Source organism: Triticum urartu, chromosome 3A (genome assembly GCF_056163025.1).
Source record: "Triticum urartu cultivar PI428250 chromosome 3A, HENAU_Tu73, whole genome shotgun sequence".
Lineage (NCBI taxonomy): Eukaryota > Viridiplantae > Streptophyta > Magnoliopsida > Poales > Poaceae > Triticum > Triticum urartu.
Window position 1 is genome coordinate 154,000,172 of NC_141875.1, and position 16,581 is coordinate 154,016,752.

Below are 16,581 nucleotides of genomic sequence, written 5' to 3' on the forward strand. Positions count from 1 at the left end.
TTTAAGCGTTGGTCGCGGGTTCAGCACCTGCGCACCTATTTTTCTTGGTAATTTTCACATATTCACATCACATTGGTGGTTTGCTTTTCTGCAGATAAAAAATTGCAAGGTTTTTACTTTTTTGCAAAAATACATCCCAGCTTTTTCCATGAATAAAAAAAATATAGGTGTTTTGTGTAAAAAATTCCATGAATAAAAATATATAAAGATGCTTTGTGCAAAAAATGCATCATCCAAGCGCCTTCACTCACTACCAGTTGGAGCCATACACATGGATACGCCCATGTATGCATTTGGGACCGCATGTGCACACTTGAGTCATTATTTTCAAAGTTTTAGCACCAAACCGAACATCAGGTGCAAGTTCTATGACTACCGGTGATATTTACCCCTAATCTTTCCCATGACTGAAATCCAAGCACATTGTGCAATATTGCAGGTGAAATACTACACAACATGAGACAGGATATATTTGCATTTTACACAGGATACATACACATCACCTACGAGGTGTAACGCTGTGCATGCACCCGGCTACTCCTTCACAAAACACATACTTAGACGTAACCGATCTGAGATTCCATATGACCAGATAAAAACAATAGGTTCAAATTAAGATAGCAAAATACTTGATAGCCAATTAAGCAGGGTTGCTCAAATTTAATTAGCACTGCACTTTTTCGTACGGATCATCTCAGACTGAGACTGCAATGAAGTCAACCAAGATCAGCTTATGTTCAATAATACCCTGTGAACCAACATGCCAAAAACTCCCATCAGACTATGAACAGGCAGTTTCAGCTAGCCGTGAGCCTTATGGTTTCTTCAGGCCCTCAACCAATGATTTCAGTAGGTCTTCTTTCGAGATCCTATAATCATGAGCTTTCAACATTTCTTTGTCAATGAAATGAAACGCAAAGGTCTTTTGCGTTTTCTTGGAAAAAAACAAGCATGCTTATTCACCAGAGCTTCATATTTAGATGCATCGTTCACCAATCTTAGTGCCTCATCTTTTGAAACCTGGAAGGAACATGATTTAGACCAAGTGACAAGTTTGCAAGAAATGGGATAGCATGCAGCTGATAAGACATTCACAAAATAGTATCTACAATTTACCAGAGAAGAATTGCCAACTTTTTTAGGCTTCCATATCATCTTCAGAGCTGTTGCAATGTCCAGTAAGCTCCAACCCTCACAGCTGATGCCAGACACATCCTTAATGACAGCACCTGCTTCGCGCATGACTACAGAATATTTCATCTCAACAGAATCACACTCAGACAATGCGGAAGCCGTCGCAACAATTTGTTCATTGACTTGGAGACAAAGAAGATTGCTTCATCACTAAAGAAGAGATGCTAAGCACAATTTTTCTACTGAAGTTACGTCCAAAACTTTGGTCCATGGCAACTAATTAACTCACCATCTCTGGTTTGACATTACAGTCATAACACTTCAAGAATTTTTGCAATCCCTTACTCGGGAGGCGGTCCTCTTTAGCCAGCTGTGATTTTTCTATAGGTATCAAACCTGGCATGCAATTCTGTATGCCCCACATTACCTCCATCACCCGTTTATTATACAGGCATTCTATTTCCTGGAAGAAGTCACAGCGAAAATCATGATCAAAGTTGCTCAAAGGTATAGGTGAAGCAGGAACTTATACTCACCAATCTCTCTTCAATGATTTCCTTATATTCAGGCTTTCCGACTGCCATTTTCTTACCAGGGAGCCACGCCCTGATCATGTCAGCAAGCCTTTCACTGACACCAGTGTTCTGATTAATGGCACTGGACTTGTCCTCAAAAGTTTGGAACTCCATCAGCAAAACAACCTGATGAAGAAATAAAACAAGGGTAGGGGGTAAAACAAAACAATTGATCAAGTATCATGTCATGTCTCTCGACAAGGAGAGGGGGCTGGTTCAATAATTATATCTCAACCGTAACGATGTACCCATGTTCCAAGTCCTCATTCATCAAAATACCAGTGTAATTCAGATTACGTTCATAAACAAAGGTGCTGCTCTTCATAGAAGCACATCAAACAAATTCTTTAGAAATACTGTTACACCCATGGTGGACATTTAGCAGTAGTAGTTTTTGGGCATGCATGCACTCGCATCCAGGCTACATGCTTTACAACCAGATTTATGAGGGAAAGTTGTGTTAACCTCTTAATTATTTAGTTAAGAAGTAATGAAGAATATGTTTGTGTTGCTCCTTCAACACAAAACAAAATAAATTAACAGAAAATGATGATGCAATCAAGAATGGTGCAAGATCGCTAGTAGAAATTATTATTTGGCGGCAAGCAACATCAGGATATAAAATCAGAAGGAGGCACTAACCCCTTTTGCCGTGTTACTGTCAGCGAAATTAAGCCATATGTCCTGCAGGAGACGAGGATAAAACAGAAAAGTAGGTAAATGGCATGGACAACAAGAGAAAGCAAGCAAGCACATCAGTAACCAAGGAAGGAAGAACATATAGTACCTCCAGAGATCTAGGTGGGTTAATGAGTGACCCACAAAAAAGGAAGACTGCAAAGCCAGAGGGTGTCTCGAACAGAAGCAGCATGTATTCCCTGATCCGACATAGGTCAGCTGCAAACAAGTTAGCAGACTTAAGCAAGCATGATTACCAAGAAAAGAAAACACAGAATTCAGATATGAAGCGTGATGCCAGGGGCCCTTGCGACAGCCAGGGGCTATTAAGAATACCCAGCTTGACCACCCCTGGCACGGCCCACTGGATTGGCTGGCCATCATACCCACAATATGGCCTGTTTAATGGGTCATCTTTCACCCTGTGCTTCTGTGGGAGCGGGGCGACCCCATCAAGTTCGCTCCTCTCCTCTCGTCCAATGCTTCTGCACGTCTGCTGGGTGTGCTGACCTCCACTCAGATGCCACCGCCTGGGCTTACCACCACCTGATCCTCCACAGATTTCGCCGCTACCCATGGCGAGCCCTCGGAAGCCTATATATATATTGTCTTCTAGCCGGTGCACTCAACTGTTCCATGCCATTCACTGGAATGTTCCAGCGATGGAAGGCAATTGTTCCCACCAGTTGGAAATAAATTTCCCAAGGGTGCAGCGGGAGCAAGAGTTCTAGCGGTAGCCCGGAGGTGTTTGCGGTGGCAACTGGCAACTGGCAAGCAGTTGATGCTGCCGTTTTGCTGCCTGGAAGTACCAGCTGTGCAAGCAAAGCAGAGGCGGGAGTGTGAGAAACCAATAATGCTAGATCTACAGGCTGAATCCTAGGCACTAACCTTACGGGATGATGTTGTGTGCAACCACGCAACTGCTCGAGAAAATTTCAGAGCAAACCTAGAAACCCACGAACTGCGTGGATCCACGTCGTGTGCCTAAGGTAAGTGTAGTACTATTGGTGAGAGGCGGTGGGCGGAACCACGAATCACATCCGCGTGGGCGATGTGCCGCCTGTTCCGTGCCTCAGCCAAAACACTGCCAACGCACCCACAAACCGCGGATCTATGCCTCCCCCTTTACAACCAAGCTCACGAAACCTAACCTAGGATGTCCGGATCTGTGGGTTCGAACCAAAATTGGTCTCGTGAACGCCCCCACAGCAGGTATGTGCTCCTACAAATCTAGGGTTTCCTTTCGCTTTCCTACTAAAAGTTTCCCTGCCAAATAAATGAGACTGGGAGACGAGGATGACGGCGGGCGAGTGGCTCACAAGGGCGTGGGGGTCGCGACGGAGCAGGAGCGCCCCGGCGTCGCCTCTTCGTCGCCAGATGAGAAGATGCTGAGGAGAATCGCTTCCTCATCGCCGGAGAAGAGGAGGTGTCGCAGAATTATTATTTTTTTTGCAACAAAGGTCAAGTTGTAGAAAATATATGCAACAGAGATAATGTTGTAGGAACTATTATTGTGAGTGAAGCCTGAAAAGGCGACAACCATGGACGCCGGTGCTCCTCCAGGGCGACCGTGTCGACATGCTTGCCGACGGCAAGCCTTGATGGCGACGGTCGGAGCAGCCTGGGGAGGTGTCAGTTTGAGAGGGAGCTCGGAAGAAACACGGAGTGACTACTTGTGCTTGTCGGCGGCCTCGTCGGCGTGTTTGCCGGCAACGGCGGTCGTGCTTGTCGGCAGCATCGTTGGATGTTTGCTGGTGGGGGCTTCGGATTGACGAGGGCTTGCGAGGAGCATGGGAGACGAGGGATCCAGATCTCGCAACACACCAATTGTTGCGGTGTGGGAAATTGCAACAACTACTGAGTTATAAAATTTAGTCTACGTAATACGTTGTTCCTGAGACATCTAATTAAAATCAGATCTGACGGCTAGGGAAGTGGTGAATGCACGCGTCTTTATCAGTCGGATGATTAGAATCATTTACGCAAATGCTTATACGTACACGCATATACTCATCCTTATAAAAATATACGCATACCCTATTCCTATGAGCATCTTTATTAAAAGAGTGAGCTGGCATATCATCCTAAGATTTATGAAATCTCCATAGGTGTCTATCATCGACGGGAACGTTTCCTCTCACAGAAAGTGTATCGCGGGAAATTCTAAAAAAAATTAGATCGGTGCTTCTTGAACCGTACAAGCCCACGCACCTCGTACACGCCTTTTTTACTAGTATTAGTAGAAAATTGACCGTGGATTGTCACAGGCAATATAAAATCAATTTAATGATTTCATCATTTGTCTAATGGGAACAAAAAATCATAATTATCTAAAAAAATTAGTTGAGGATTACCTAACTCGTTGTTATCATATGTCTAATGGGAAATAGAACATCATAATTATCTAATTCTTTTAGTTGAGGATTATCTAACTCGATGCTATGAGATGACGAAGTAGCTTGCATCTCTACTGAATTGAATTTAAGAAGAGCATACACAATTTTTCATCTCATAAATTCGAAGTAGCTTACATCTCTCACTCTGTATCAAAATAAAAGACGTGTTTTGACATTATGGAAAACGTCTTATATTTCGTATCAAAATATAAGATGTTTTTTTAACACCGACGTATTGTCAAAAAAAGCTCTTATATTTTGATACTAAGGGAGCAACTATTTACTTCACATTAAATATTTAAAATGAGCTTACAAAAATAAACAGGTGACCTTGTGTGTCAATTCTTTTATAAGCATGAAGGGATTTAGAATCTCTTTTTTGGATGCTTTGTTGCAAAATATTGCTAGGGGTAATTTGTAACATCTTGGGGATGTCTTAGTCTAGGACCACATGTTTTACCCAGTATTTTTGGTGGATATCTCACTTTATCCCACACAACAGAAACTTGCATATAGTTGGAGTGGCGGCCTTATGATGGGTCATCTAAAAACTTAGGAATAGAGCACGATTTGATGGAAAACTTGTGAAATCCCTAGCTGAGTTTATCTACTATGCTTCTTCTTTCCTTCGATATTTGGCAGGCCTTCAAAATGAGGAGGACAGAAGGATGGTGGAGCAAGGAGTTGATCGCTTGCAAGGTATGGTGCTAGGGATGCATAGAGTGAATCCGTCGTCTAATGGCGATGGCCCTTCGATGCTGGAAGACGAAGAGAATAGGAAGTTGAGGAGAAGCTCGAGGTTTGTGAGCCGCGTGTGGATTTTAGGGACTCGAGTCGATTAGGTTTAGGAGAGACGGATCGGTGCTTCTTTTTTCTTTTCTTTTTGAGGGAAAGGACCGGTGCTTCGTGAACCGTACAATCCCACACACACCTCCTACACGCCTTTTTTAGGGTTAATGTTGCCGCATTTATTTAACCAACGTAGCTCGAATGTCATTTGAAATTACATCTAAGACATAGTCTGGGACCCCCGCCCCCACCCACCCACCCACACACACACACACCTTACAAAGTTCTTCTCCTACCCCTACTCTAGCTAATTTATGTGCAGCAACATTCGCCTACTGACTGACCCAAGAAACTTTAGAATCACTCCTAGTATGCAACATCTTTTTGATCTCCTGAATTCATGGTCCTGCTGCCGAGTAGTTTTGACTGGGTTGATTGATCATTTGCACCACAGCCTTGCTATCTAGCTCGGCATGGACTCTTTGTGTTCATCTGCATGCCTTATTTTTACTAGTAGAAAATTGACCGTGTGTTGCACCGGGGATACACTTGCGCTATTAAAACGTTGCTATGGTAGTGAAAACGGGCAAAGAAGAAAACAAGAAGAGATTATATGTGATTTTACCTCCTCAGCAGAGCCTAGTTCATGGACATTGAGTTTCTTAGCCCGAACTCACATGAGCTCGGGTGAACAGTAAAATCAAAAAAATACAAAAAAACTGAAACTTTTTAGTGACAAACATTGACAAAAGTTTTCAACACTTGCAAAATTTCATTGTTGAATGATTTTGTAGAAGTTGTGGCTAAAAAACAAAACCGGTGCTCCAAAAATTTAAATTCCAAAAGCATTTAGGAGTGATGTTTTTTGCCATGGCTTCCACAAATGTCGTTTCACGATGAAATTTTGCAAGAGTGGAAAACTTTTGTCAATGTTTGCCACTAACAAAATTCAGAATTTTTGGAATTTATTTTCAATATTTTTTTATTTAACTATTCACCAGAGCTCATTTGAGCTTGCGGGACAGGAAGAGTACTTTCACTAGTTGATGCCCTTCTTGCTCTGCATCACTAACAAATGATGTCATTGTCGGTGTCAAAACCGGCCGATCTCGGGTAGGGGGTCCCGAACTGTGCGTGTGTGGATCGAAGGTAATAGGAGGCGGGGGACACGATGTTTACCCAGGTTCGGGCCCTCTTAATGGAGGTAATACCCTACTTCCTGCTTGATTGACTTTGATGAGTATAGGGGTTACAAGAGTTGATCTACCCCGAGATCGTAATGGCTAAACCCTAGATGTCTAGTCTATATGATTGTGTTCGCCTCTACGGACTAAACCCTCCGGTTTATATAAACACCGGAGAGGGCCAGGGTTGTACAAAGTCGGTCCACAGAGAAAGGAAACTATATGACTAACCGCCAAGCTTGCTATCCACGCCAAGGAGAGCCCCATCCGGACACGGGGAAAAGCCTTCTATATTGTACCTTCACGGCCCATTAGTCCGGCCCACGTCACATAGCCCGACCATCCAAGGACCCCTTAATCCAGGACTCCCTCAGTAGCCCCCGAGCTTGCCTTCAATGACGATGTAGTATCCAGCTTTACGTCTTCGGCTTTGCAAGGCGAGTTCTTCATTGTACTTTGGATTGACGACAGTCCGGCTGCTCATTAAATACCATTTCTTCACTGTCGTCGCCTCGGCTTCCACGTGTCAATTGAATGTGAACAGTCTCGGTGTTTTTACAAATAACACCTCGACCAGGCGGGAAAGGCGCCTATATAAAGAAATTGGATCTCGAAAGACCATTCCACACCACACGGAAATCCTTAGAACTTGCCCTAGGAAATCGCCCAAACATGGCCAGCGCTCCTAGCTCCTCATCATGCCCCAACGTCCCTCAAAAAGGCGACTATGAAAGTTGTTCGATGTCCCACACCCATCTGAGCAAACTTCAGGCGCAAGGATACCTTCCTCCCGGGGATATATTCTCCGTTCGGGTTGGATTAACTTCCATTAACGGTGAAGCCTTGGCAGAGAATTTCCCAAATCCTTCTAAAGAGGAGTGGGTGTGCTTTGTTTCCTTCCTCTTGAGAGGCGTAGGATTTCCTGTTCATCCTTTCCTTAGAGGTCTACTGGAGTATTACGGCCTTCAACTGCACAATATGACGCCGGGCTCCATCCTGCATATCGCGGGCCTCGTTGCTCTTTGCGAGCTGTTCCTGGGCTGCGAGGCCCATCTCGAGCTATGGCGGAATATTTTTTTGCCTCGTCCCCCGCTCCCAAAAGGGATCTATATTCGAGGTGGGCGGCGATGAAGTATGGCGCATAGCCGGTACTGGATACCTGTCTGGCACTCCGTAGAAGGCATCCAAAGAGTGGCCCTTGGAGTGGTTTTATATTGAAGACGTCATTCTTCCGGACCCAATCCGGCGCGGACTTCCCGAATTCTCCAGCGCCCTTTTAAAGAAGCGCACCAGCTGGCGTCCCCAAAGCCTCGAAGAAGAAGATAATGCGGAGGTTTCTAGACTAGCAAGCAAGATCAGAGTACTTGCCAACTCCGGGCTGTCCATAATTGAGGTAATGGCAATTTCCATAACCCGATGCATTCAGCCGCTCCAATCTAGAGGTCTCCCCATGTGGAACTATAATGGGGAGGATGATGCGTCCCGTTGTCTGTGCAAAGGTCCGGACAATTTTGTCGCCCTGGCCACTATCTTAGCTGATCTGTACAAAGGGGAGAAGGAAGACTTCGCTCGTTTAACATGTCGGGAAGGCTTTTCCATGTAAAACCCCATCCCCTGGGCGAGTTTTTCAATTATTGGCTTTACTCAACCTTCCTTAGAGTTTATGCCAGTCGAATTTAATCCGGCTGTTTTTGACAGGAATGGAGAAAGATCGCCGAGGGGATCTACAGCCCCGCTCCGCAGCCAGAGGACCATATTCGGGACTTAGATCCCGGATATGAAGAAGATTCAGACATATTTATAGAGCTTAAGGAGGGAGTTTTTTATCAGGAAAGCTATGACGACATGGAAGTAGCCATTACAGCCGATTACCCCGGCCTTCTCCCTTCCTCCCATGTAAGTACCCAAGAGATGTCTTCTCCAAAAGAGTTTTCTCATTGCGCCTCACCCACCGCAGTGTCTCATGCTCCGAAGGGGCAACGCTCGTCTCGCCGAGCTATATCAAAGGTGTCTTCTAAGGAGGCGACACCTGCGCGGGGCGAGTCTTTGAAAAGAAAGGCCAACAGTGATACTACCGAGCCATCGCTGTCACCAAAGAGGTATAGTTTTTAACACGCACCCAGTGGACAGACCAAATCATGACGTTTTCTGTTGGGCCATCTTGCAGGAAGAGCATACGATGGACTATATCCGGGGACCTCACCGGCCGTACATCGACCAATCCGGCCCCGGGCCCTGCCATAAGGACTAGGGCTGATACGGGTAAAATGTCGGGTTGTCATCTCCAAGAGGATTCGGACAATGTATCTGTCACCAATTCCGAAGTGGAGAGCGCGACGAATCATCGTCGACGGAAAGAGGCCATGCGCAATCCCAGTTTTACCGTAGAGGCGTTCCATGCCCACAACTCTGCGGATGCATACATCCGAGTTGCTCGGGATGGGCTTACCGGAGCCACACACCAACTTTTAAAGGATATGCGGGTAAGAGCTTTTCATAATTCAATACTCATGTGCCAGTAGCCCCTGAGACTTGAAGCTGTTTGGCCCAACTGATTTAAGGGTCGTTGTATTATCAGGTACTCGCAGAGAAAAACAACATGCTATCCAAGGAGCTTGAAGAATGTCGGACCAAGCTAACTGCTGTCACCGCAGAACTGGCGAAGTCCAAGGAGGCACTGAATGGTAAGGTCAATCACTGTCCAAAAAATATGATTCTGTGCCAACAATGATTTTTAAATATGCATTGTTTTATTTATGGCGGCAGTATTGCCGGATCAGGTGGAGGATAGACTAAAGGCTACGCAGGCAGATAAATAGCATGCCGAAAGGCAAGAATCCGCTGGTCAACGTATATTCACACGGACCAGGGATGAGAAGAACAAAATATAGGATGTCAACATCAAGCATGCCGAGGAGCTAAAGGACGTAAGAGCCCAATTGTCGGATGCTTTGAAGGAGAACCGAAAGCGGAAGGTGACATATTTAGTATGTGCCTGAACCTAACTTTCATAAGATCCCCTAATGAAAAAAATACGAGATTTGTTCCTGTAGGTTTGTTAACTGGGCGGCCTGAAGGAGAAGTGTCCGGATTTCAAGGCGACCTACTGCAAGAGCTATCTAAAGTGCACGAGCGAGCTCAGAAAGCGATGAGGAATATGGCTAAGGCTTTATGGCCATCTAGTTCTCCTCCAGGAATGATGGGGGAGCTCGTGGAGTTATTCAAGGGAGTTCGACTTCATTTTGAGTTGTGGAAGGCATCAACATGTCGAGAAGGTGCACGAGAGGCCTGGGCCATGGTGAAAACGTGGTATACCAGACTTGATCCGAACCATATGGCCCGGGTTGGACCTCGGGGACTAGATGGACAAGAAATTCCGGTTAGCTTGGTGTACGACCTAGTAAAAATAGCCGCTAAATTTTCATAGCAGGACTGTAAACTAGACAGCCTAATAGATGGCATAGATAATGAGTAGGCGTGTGATTTTATGTGACAATACACTTTATCAGCAAAACTTATCTCCGGCCGAATTGTAAAAGATTGTCATGGCAGACCTTCTGCTTTAACCTCCAAGACCCAAGGGTGGAGTGTTTATGAATACTATACCTGTGGGAAACACCAAGTATGTTCGAAAACCAGGTGATCCGGCCATAATGCTTGAACAGACAAACTATACTCGGGGAGTTATGTTATATTACTTTTTAACCTAGGAAACATCTTCCAGAAAGAATAGTTCTGTTAAGGGTTCCTCTCCCTGGGTCGGCATGCGTTTATGCATGACTAAGCCGTGATGCGAAAGAATCACATGAGTCTTTGTATTTCTGGTAGTTTATATTGCTACGAAGGCGGTTCTTCTTTTGTCCGCCAACCAATTATTCCCTTAAGAAAGCTAGCTTTCGGCTTCACTCGTCTGAGGTACATGTCCGGATGACCCGGTTGTAACACTCGTAGAGGTGCTCCCTTTATGTCCTAGCCCAACAAGCGGGGACGTAGGGCATAAGCACAAGAGCCAAGCAACCTAGCTTGGCAAAAATTTAAGTCATAGAGGTGCATATAATGGCGAAGATAGGACGTATATGAGCAAACAATACACATATATATGGTGAGCCCTATGCTCGAGATAATAAAAAGCTTCTATTGAAGGAAGCCCCCAGTTATGGTGGGGTGTGTACATTTAAGGATGTATACCCCTCAAGTGTGCGGCTTACTCGAACACACGCTATAATTCATAAAAGAAAACGAAAAGAAAAAGGGAAAAGGGGGAAAAAGGTAAGGAACAATGTGTCTGGACTTAGGCGTAGAATCTTCGGAGTCTAGCAGCGTTCCATGGGTTCAGCTCTAAGTGATTGTCCAATGCATTGCGAAGGCAATATGCTGCTTCAGTGAGAACTTCATCTATAATGAAGGGACCCTCCCATTTGGGTTTGAGCTTGTCCTTTTTCTTCTCTGGTAGGCATAGAACGAGTTCACCGACATTATAAGTCTCGGCCCGCACTTCTCTGCTTTGGTATCTTCGAGCTTGTTGTTGGTAGAATGCGGAACGAGCTTTTGCGACATCGCGCTCCTCCTCCAGGCCATCTAAGTCGTCTTGCTGATCGAGCTCGGCCTCTCTCTCTCTCTCTCTTCGTACATGCGCACTCGAGGCGAGTCATGAATAATATCGCAGGGCAAGACGGCCTCTGCGCCGTACACCATGAAGAATGGTGTGTATCTGGTCGTGCGATTGGGTGTGATCCGCAGCCCCCAGAGCACGGAGTCAAGCTCCTCGACCCAGTGTTTGTCCGAGTCCTTGAGGGATCGCACTAGTCTGGGTTTAATGCCGCTCATTATCAGGCCATTGGCCCGTTAGACTTGACTGTTTGTTGAGGGTGATATACAGAGGCGTAATCAAGCTTAATGCCCAGATTAGCACACCAAGTTTTTACCTCTCGGCTGTAAAGTTAGAGCCGTTGTCAGTGATAATGTTGTGTGGGACACCATAACGGTGTACGACACCAGATATGAAATCTATCACTGGTCCAGCTTCAACCATTTTAACTGGTTTGGCCTCTATCCACTTAGTGAATTTATCTACCATAACCAGCATGTATTTTTTTCTTATGGCTCCCCCCTTTAAGGGTCCGACCATGTCAAGCCCCCAGACCGCGAAAGGCTAAGTAATGGGGATTGTTCGTAGGGTGGTAGGCGGCATATTGCTTTGATTGGCAAAACGTTGGCATCCAACACGGTGTTGGACGAGGTCCTGTGTATCTGCTCGGCCCGTGGGCTAGGAAAAACATGTACGGAAGGCCTTACTTACTAGAGCCCGAGCCATGGCGTGATGGCCGCCAAGACCAGCATGGATTTCGGCCAAGAGCCGCGGCCCCTCCTCTTCGGAGATACATCTTTGAAGGACTTTGGTAGTACTTTTGTTGTAGAGTCCTCCTTCATGAACCTTGTAGGCTTTCGAGTGTCGAATGATGTGACGATCCTGATTCTGGTCCTCAGGGAGCTCCTGCCTATTAAGGTAGGCCAGGAAGGGTTCGGTCCATGGAGCGATTACCGCCATGATTACATGGGTGGAAGGCATTGGTTTTGTGCCCGAGCCCCCGATGATGTCTGAATCGTGTTCGACATCTGGGGGCGTGATCGGCACCGAACTGGTATTTCCGCTCTCGTCCTGCCATACCACGGATGGCTTAAAGAGCCTTTCCATGAAGGTGTTAGGCGGGACGGGGTCACATTTAGCGCCCATTCGAGCACGGATGTTCGCTGCTTGGTTACTGTTTCGGGCCACATGATGAAACTCAAGCCCCTCGAACCGAGCCGATATTTTGAGCACGACATTTTGTGGTAAGCTGCCACCTTTGGATCTTTTGCATCGAATTCTCCGCTTATTTGGGATATTGTGAGATTTGAATCCCCGTGCACCTCGAGGCATTGTATGCCATAGAAACAGCCATCCGGAGACCATGTAGTAGTGCCTCATATTCGACTGTGTTATTGGAGTTCGTATACATGATTTGCAATACGTAACGGACTGTGTCCCCTGTAGGGGATGTTAGGATGACACCGGCCCCCAATCTGGCTAACATTTTAGAGCCGTCGAAGTACATCACCCAGTTGGAGTATGTGACATACTCTTTAGGGAGTTCGGCTTCTGTCCATTCGGCGATGAAGTTGGCCAACACCTGAGATTTAATAGCTCGGTGTGGTTTGTACGTTATTTCAAATGGTAGGAGCTCGATGGCCCATTTTGCAATGCGCCCGGTGGTGTCTCGATTGTTTATGATGTCATTGACTGGTACCTCGGAGGCCACCGTGATCGAGCACTCTTGAAAGTAGTGTCGCGGCTTCTGAGATGCCATGAAAACCGCATATGCTATCTTTTGATAGTGCAGGTATCGGGATTTGCATGGTGTGAGAACCGCCGATACGTAGTATACGGGTTTTTGGAGTGGGAATTTATGTCCCTCTTCCTCTCGTTCAACAACGAGTACTGCGCTCACCACCTAGTGTGAGTTATAGATATGTACAGTAGCATAGGTTCGCCGACGTTAGGTGCGGCAAGGATTGGGTTGTTTGCTAGCAGAGTTTTTATTTCTTCCAACCCGACAGTTGCCGCGTCCGTCCACTCAAAGTGGTCGGTACGTTGAAGCAGGCGATATAGCGGCAACGCCTTCTCTCCCAATCTGGAGATAAAGCGGCTCAAGGCTGCCACACACCCGACTAGTTTTTGGACCTGCTTTAGGTTTGTTGGTATTGCCAACTATGAAAAAGCTCGGATTTTGGCTGGGTTTGCTTCAATTCCTCTATTGGAAATGATGATCCCGAGCAGTTTTCCGGCCGGAACGCTGAAAACACATTTTCCCGGATTGAGCCATATGTCATATGTTCGAAGGTTGTCGAATGTAAGACGTAAGTCGTCCACCAATGATTTGACATGTTTAGTTTTGATGACTACATCATCTACATATGCCTCCACCGTCTTGCCAATTTGTTTTTCTAGGCATGTTTGAATCATGCGTTGGTAGGTGGCGCCGGCATTTTTGAGCCCGAAAGGCATAGTGTTAAAGCAGAAAGGCCCGTACGGAGTGATGAATGCCATTGTGGCATGATCGGATTCCTTCATCTTAATCTGATGGTATCTGGAGTATGCGTCGAGGAAACACAGTGAATCATGTCCTGTAGTTGCATCAATGATCTCGTCAATGCAGGGCAGTGGGAAGGGGTCCTTAGGGTAAGCTTTATTGAGGTCTTTAAAATCGACACAAAGGTACCAGGATTTGTCCTTCTTTGGCACCATGACCAGGTTTGCTAGCTAATCTGGGTGTTTTATCTCTCGAATAAACCCAGCTTCAAGTAGTTTGGCTAGCTCCTCCCCCATAGCTTGTCGCTTGGGTTCAGAAAATCATCGTAGTGTTTGCTTAACTGGTTTGAACCCCTTTATTATGTTGAGGCTGTGTCCGGCCAATCTGCGTGGGATTCCTGGCATATCCGAAGGGTGCCAAGCAAAAATGTCCCAATTCTTGCGCAGGAATGCTCTTAGAGCGGCGTCGACCGTCGGATCCAGTTGTGCTCCAATGGCTGCTATTTTATTAGGATCTTCCAGGTGAACTTGGAATTTGACTATTTCGTCTGCCAGTTTGAAAGAAGTGGATTTAGGCCTTTTATCGAGGATTACGCCATCTCTATCCACTGTGGAATGCAGATCGGTGAGCTCCTCGGATGCAAGGGCCTCAGATAGTGACTCGAGGGCCAAGGATGCGGTTTTGTTTTCGGTGCGGAGTGCTATGTCCTGATCACTGGCGATAGTGATAACTCCGTTGGGCCCGGGCATTTTGAGCTTCATGTACCCGTAATGAGGTATGGCTTGAAAGCGTGTGAATGCATCTCGCCCCAACAGGGCATGATATCCATTGTTGAAAGGTGCCACCTGGAAGATTAACTCTTCAGACCTATAGTTCTCAGACGTGCCGAATACCACATCAAGTTTGATTTTTCTCGAACATCGCGCTTCTCGACTTGGGATGATACCTCGAAAGGTTGTACTGCTTTGCTCGATGCGGCTCTTATCCATTTGCATTTTGTCGAGCGTGTCCTCATAGATGAGGGTCAATCCGCTGCCCCCGTCCATGAGCACTTTAGTGAGCCGAAAGCCATCCACAATTGGGTTTAGAACTAAAGTGGCTGGTGCTCGGACTGATCGGGCCCGTGGTTCGTTAGTGGCGTTGAAAGTTATCTCCATGTTGTTCCAAGGGTTTATTGTGGCTACTTGGTTAACTTCGGCGAGGTCGCGGAGTGCCCTTTTACGCCGATTATTTGAATAAAAGGTCTCGAAGACCGTAAATATGTTGAGATCGTTATCCTCCGAGGAGTACTTCTCTGGGGTAGTGTTGGTGAGGATGGCCTCACCGCTTTTAGCCACCTGTCGGAGTATCCAACATGCCCGAAGGCTATGTGTTGGTTTGGAATTCGGCATCGTGTATATCTGACAAGGCTTGTCGAGCCATTCATCAAGGACAGTTCTATGTCCCATTAAGGGCTTAATTTTCTAGTCCGTGAAGTGATGATCAGGTGCCCCATGAGGGTGCATCCTTTTTGCCTGACCGGTGGGTGTCTTAAATGCCGGTGGTTCCCATCGAGTTGTCTGGGCTTTCCAGACGCTTTCCATTGTGCAATACTTCTGTACTATGTGTGCCAAATCTGCAAAGTGCAGTATGCGGCGTCGGTTGAGGGCATTAAGGATCCCCTCGTCCATACAGTTGTGGCAAAAGACTGATACCCCATTGTCGTTGAAGCAATCTTTAATCTTGTTTTTAACAAGTAGGAATCTAGCCCAAAAGTGATGGACTATTTGCTGAGGTTGCTATCGTACATACATTAAGTCGCATATGTCTGGGGGACCGGAATTGCTTGGAGTGTATTGCTTGTGGTGGGGTGGGTGGGCTTAAATCCGAACCCTGACCCACGGTGGAATCCAGACTTTGAAGAATTTCTGAAGCTACTGGCCCAGGATCCGGAGTGTCCTAGGGGTTTTTAGGCTCAACACCCGGTTCTATGTTCGCTGGACAAATGGTCTCTTCTCAAAGATGGGTGTCCAGCTCGCACGACTCGGAGATCCGAACATAGTTCGTTTTTAGCATAGGAGGAGCGGTATCCTCGACTTGCTCTTCCACGACAGTCACCAGGTGGGGACCTGATTTCCCTCTGATCAGGTTTAAGCCCAATCAGATCATAATATGTTGCGACCCCCAGGGCGGTGATGCGATCTAGCAGTTCGTTCAAAGAAGAGATACCTGCTGGATCCATCTTATCGACGCTTTCGGGGTTGATGCGAAGACGATTTTCGGTGATCTGGCGGACCGCCTTGGACTTAAAGGCCGAGCGGGCGCCCATGGTGAAACTACCGATCTGGAGGATCTGCATGCCCAGGAGCTAGAGCCCTTCTAGAGGTGATTTTGTCGTTGATGACGAGGTGAGCCATCGATCCTTCTATCGACAACATAGAGGAACTCTCAATGAAAGCACCAATGTCGGTGTTAAAACCGGCAAATCTTGGGTAGGGCACTGGTGCGCGTCGGTCCTAAACAAATGGTTTTTAACCCCTTTCCGCGACGACATTTGGAACCGACGCCAAGTGAGTGTGTGCGATAGGGTGTCCTTCGCACATGATCCAGAAACCGTCAGGGATATGGAGCAGTGATCCAGAGGCCTTCCAAAATGTAATCGTGTGCGATGCAGCACACACTAAATTCTTTCGCACACGTGGTATCGGTGATTAAGTGTTTCTAACGATGCAGTGAAACCATACGGTCGGTCGTAATGAACCGTTTGGGAAACAGT

General features: G+C 46.4%; 1 protein-coding gene across 5 annotated transcripts; it reads right to left on the minus strand.

The window, feature by feature from the left end:
- Nucleotides 1-557: 557 nt before the first annotated feature.
- LOC125543379 (putative nucleolar protein 5-1) lies at nt 558-4,040 on the minus strand. Of its 5 annotated transcripts, XM_087546674.1 has the most exons (8): nt 3,276-3,674; nt 2,774-3,199; nt 2,497-2,606; nt 2,352-2,393; nt 1,671-1,835; nt 1,424-1,597; nt 1,117-1,244; nt 558-1,020 (listed from the first exon to the last, which is right to left on the minus strand). In XM_087546674.1, exons 3-7 carry the CDS (start codon nt 2,578-2,580, stop codon nt 1,158-1,160), a joined length of 552 nt encoding a protein of 183 aa, XP_087402800.1. In that variant the 5' UTR covers nt 2,581-2,606; nt 2,774-3,199; nt 3,276-3,674; the 3' UTR covers nt 558-1,020; nt 1,117-1,157. The 5 variants fall into 5 exon arrangements, 4 of the variants coding, with proteins under 4 accessions (XP_087402800.1, XP_048562663.1, XP_048562661.1 ...); XR_007298411.2 differs by lacking the exons at nt 2,774-3,199; nt 3,276-3,674 and adding an exon at nt 3,707-4,039 and having other exon boundaries at nt 1,117-1,344; XM_048706706.2 differs by lacking the exons at nt 2,774-3,199; nt 3,276-3,674 and adding an exon at nt 3,707-4,040 and having other exon boundaries at nt 1,117-1,229.
- Between the last annotated feature and the right edge of the window lie 12,541 nt (nt 4,041-16,581).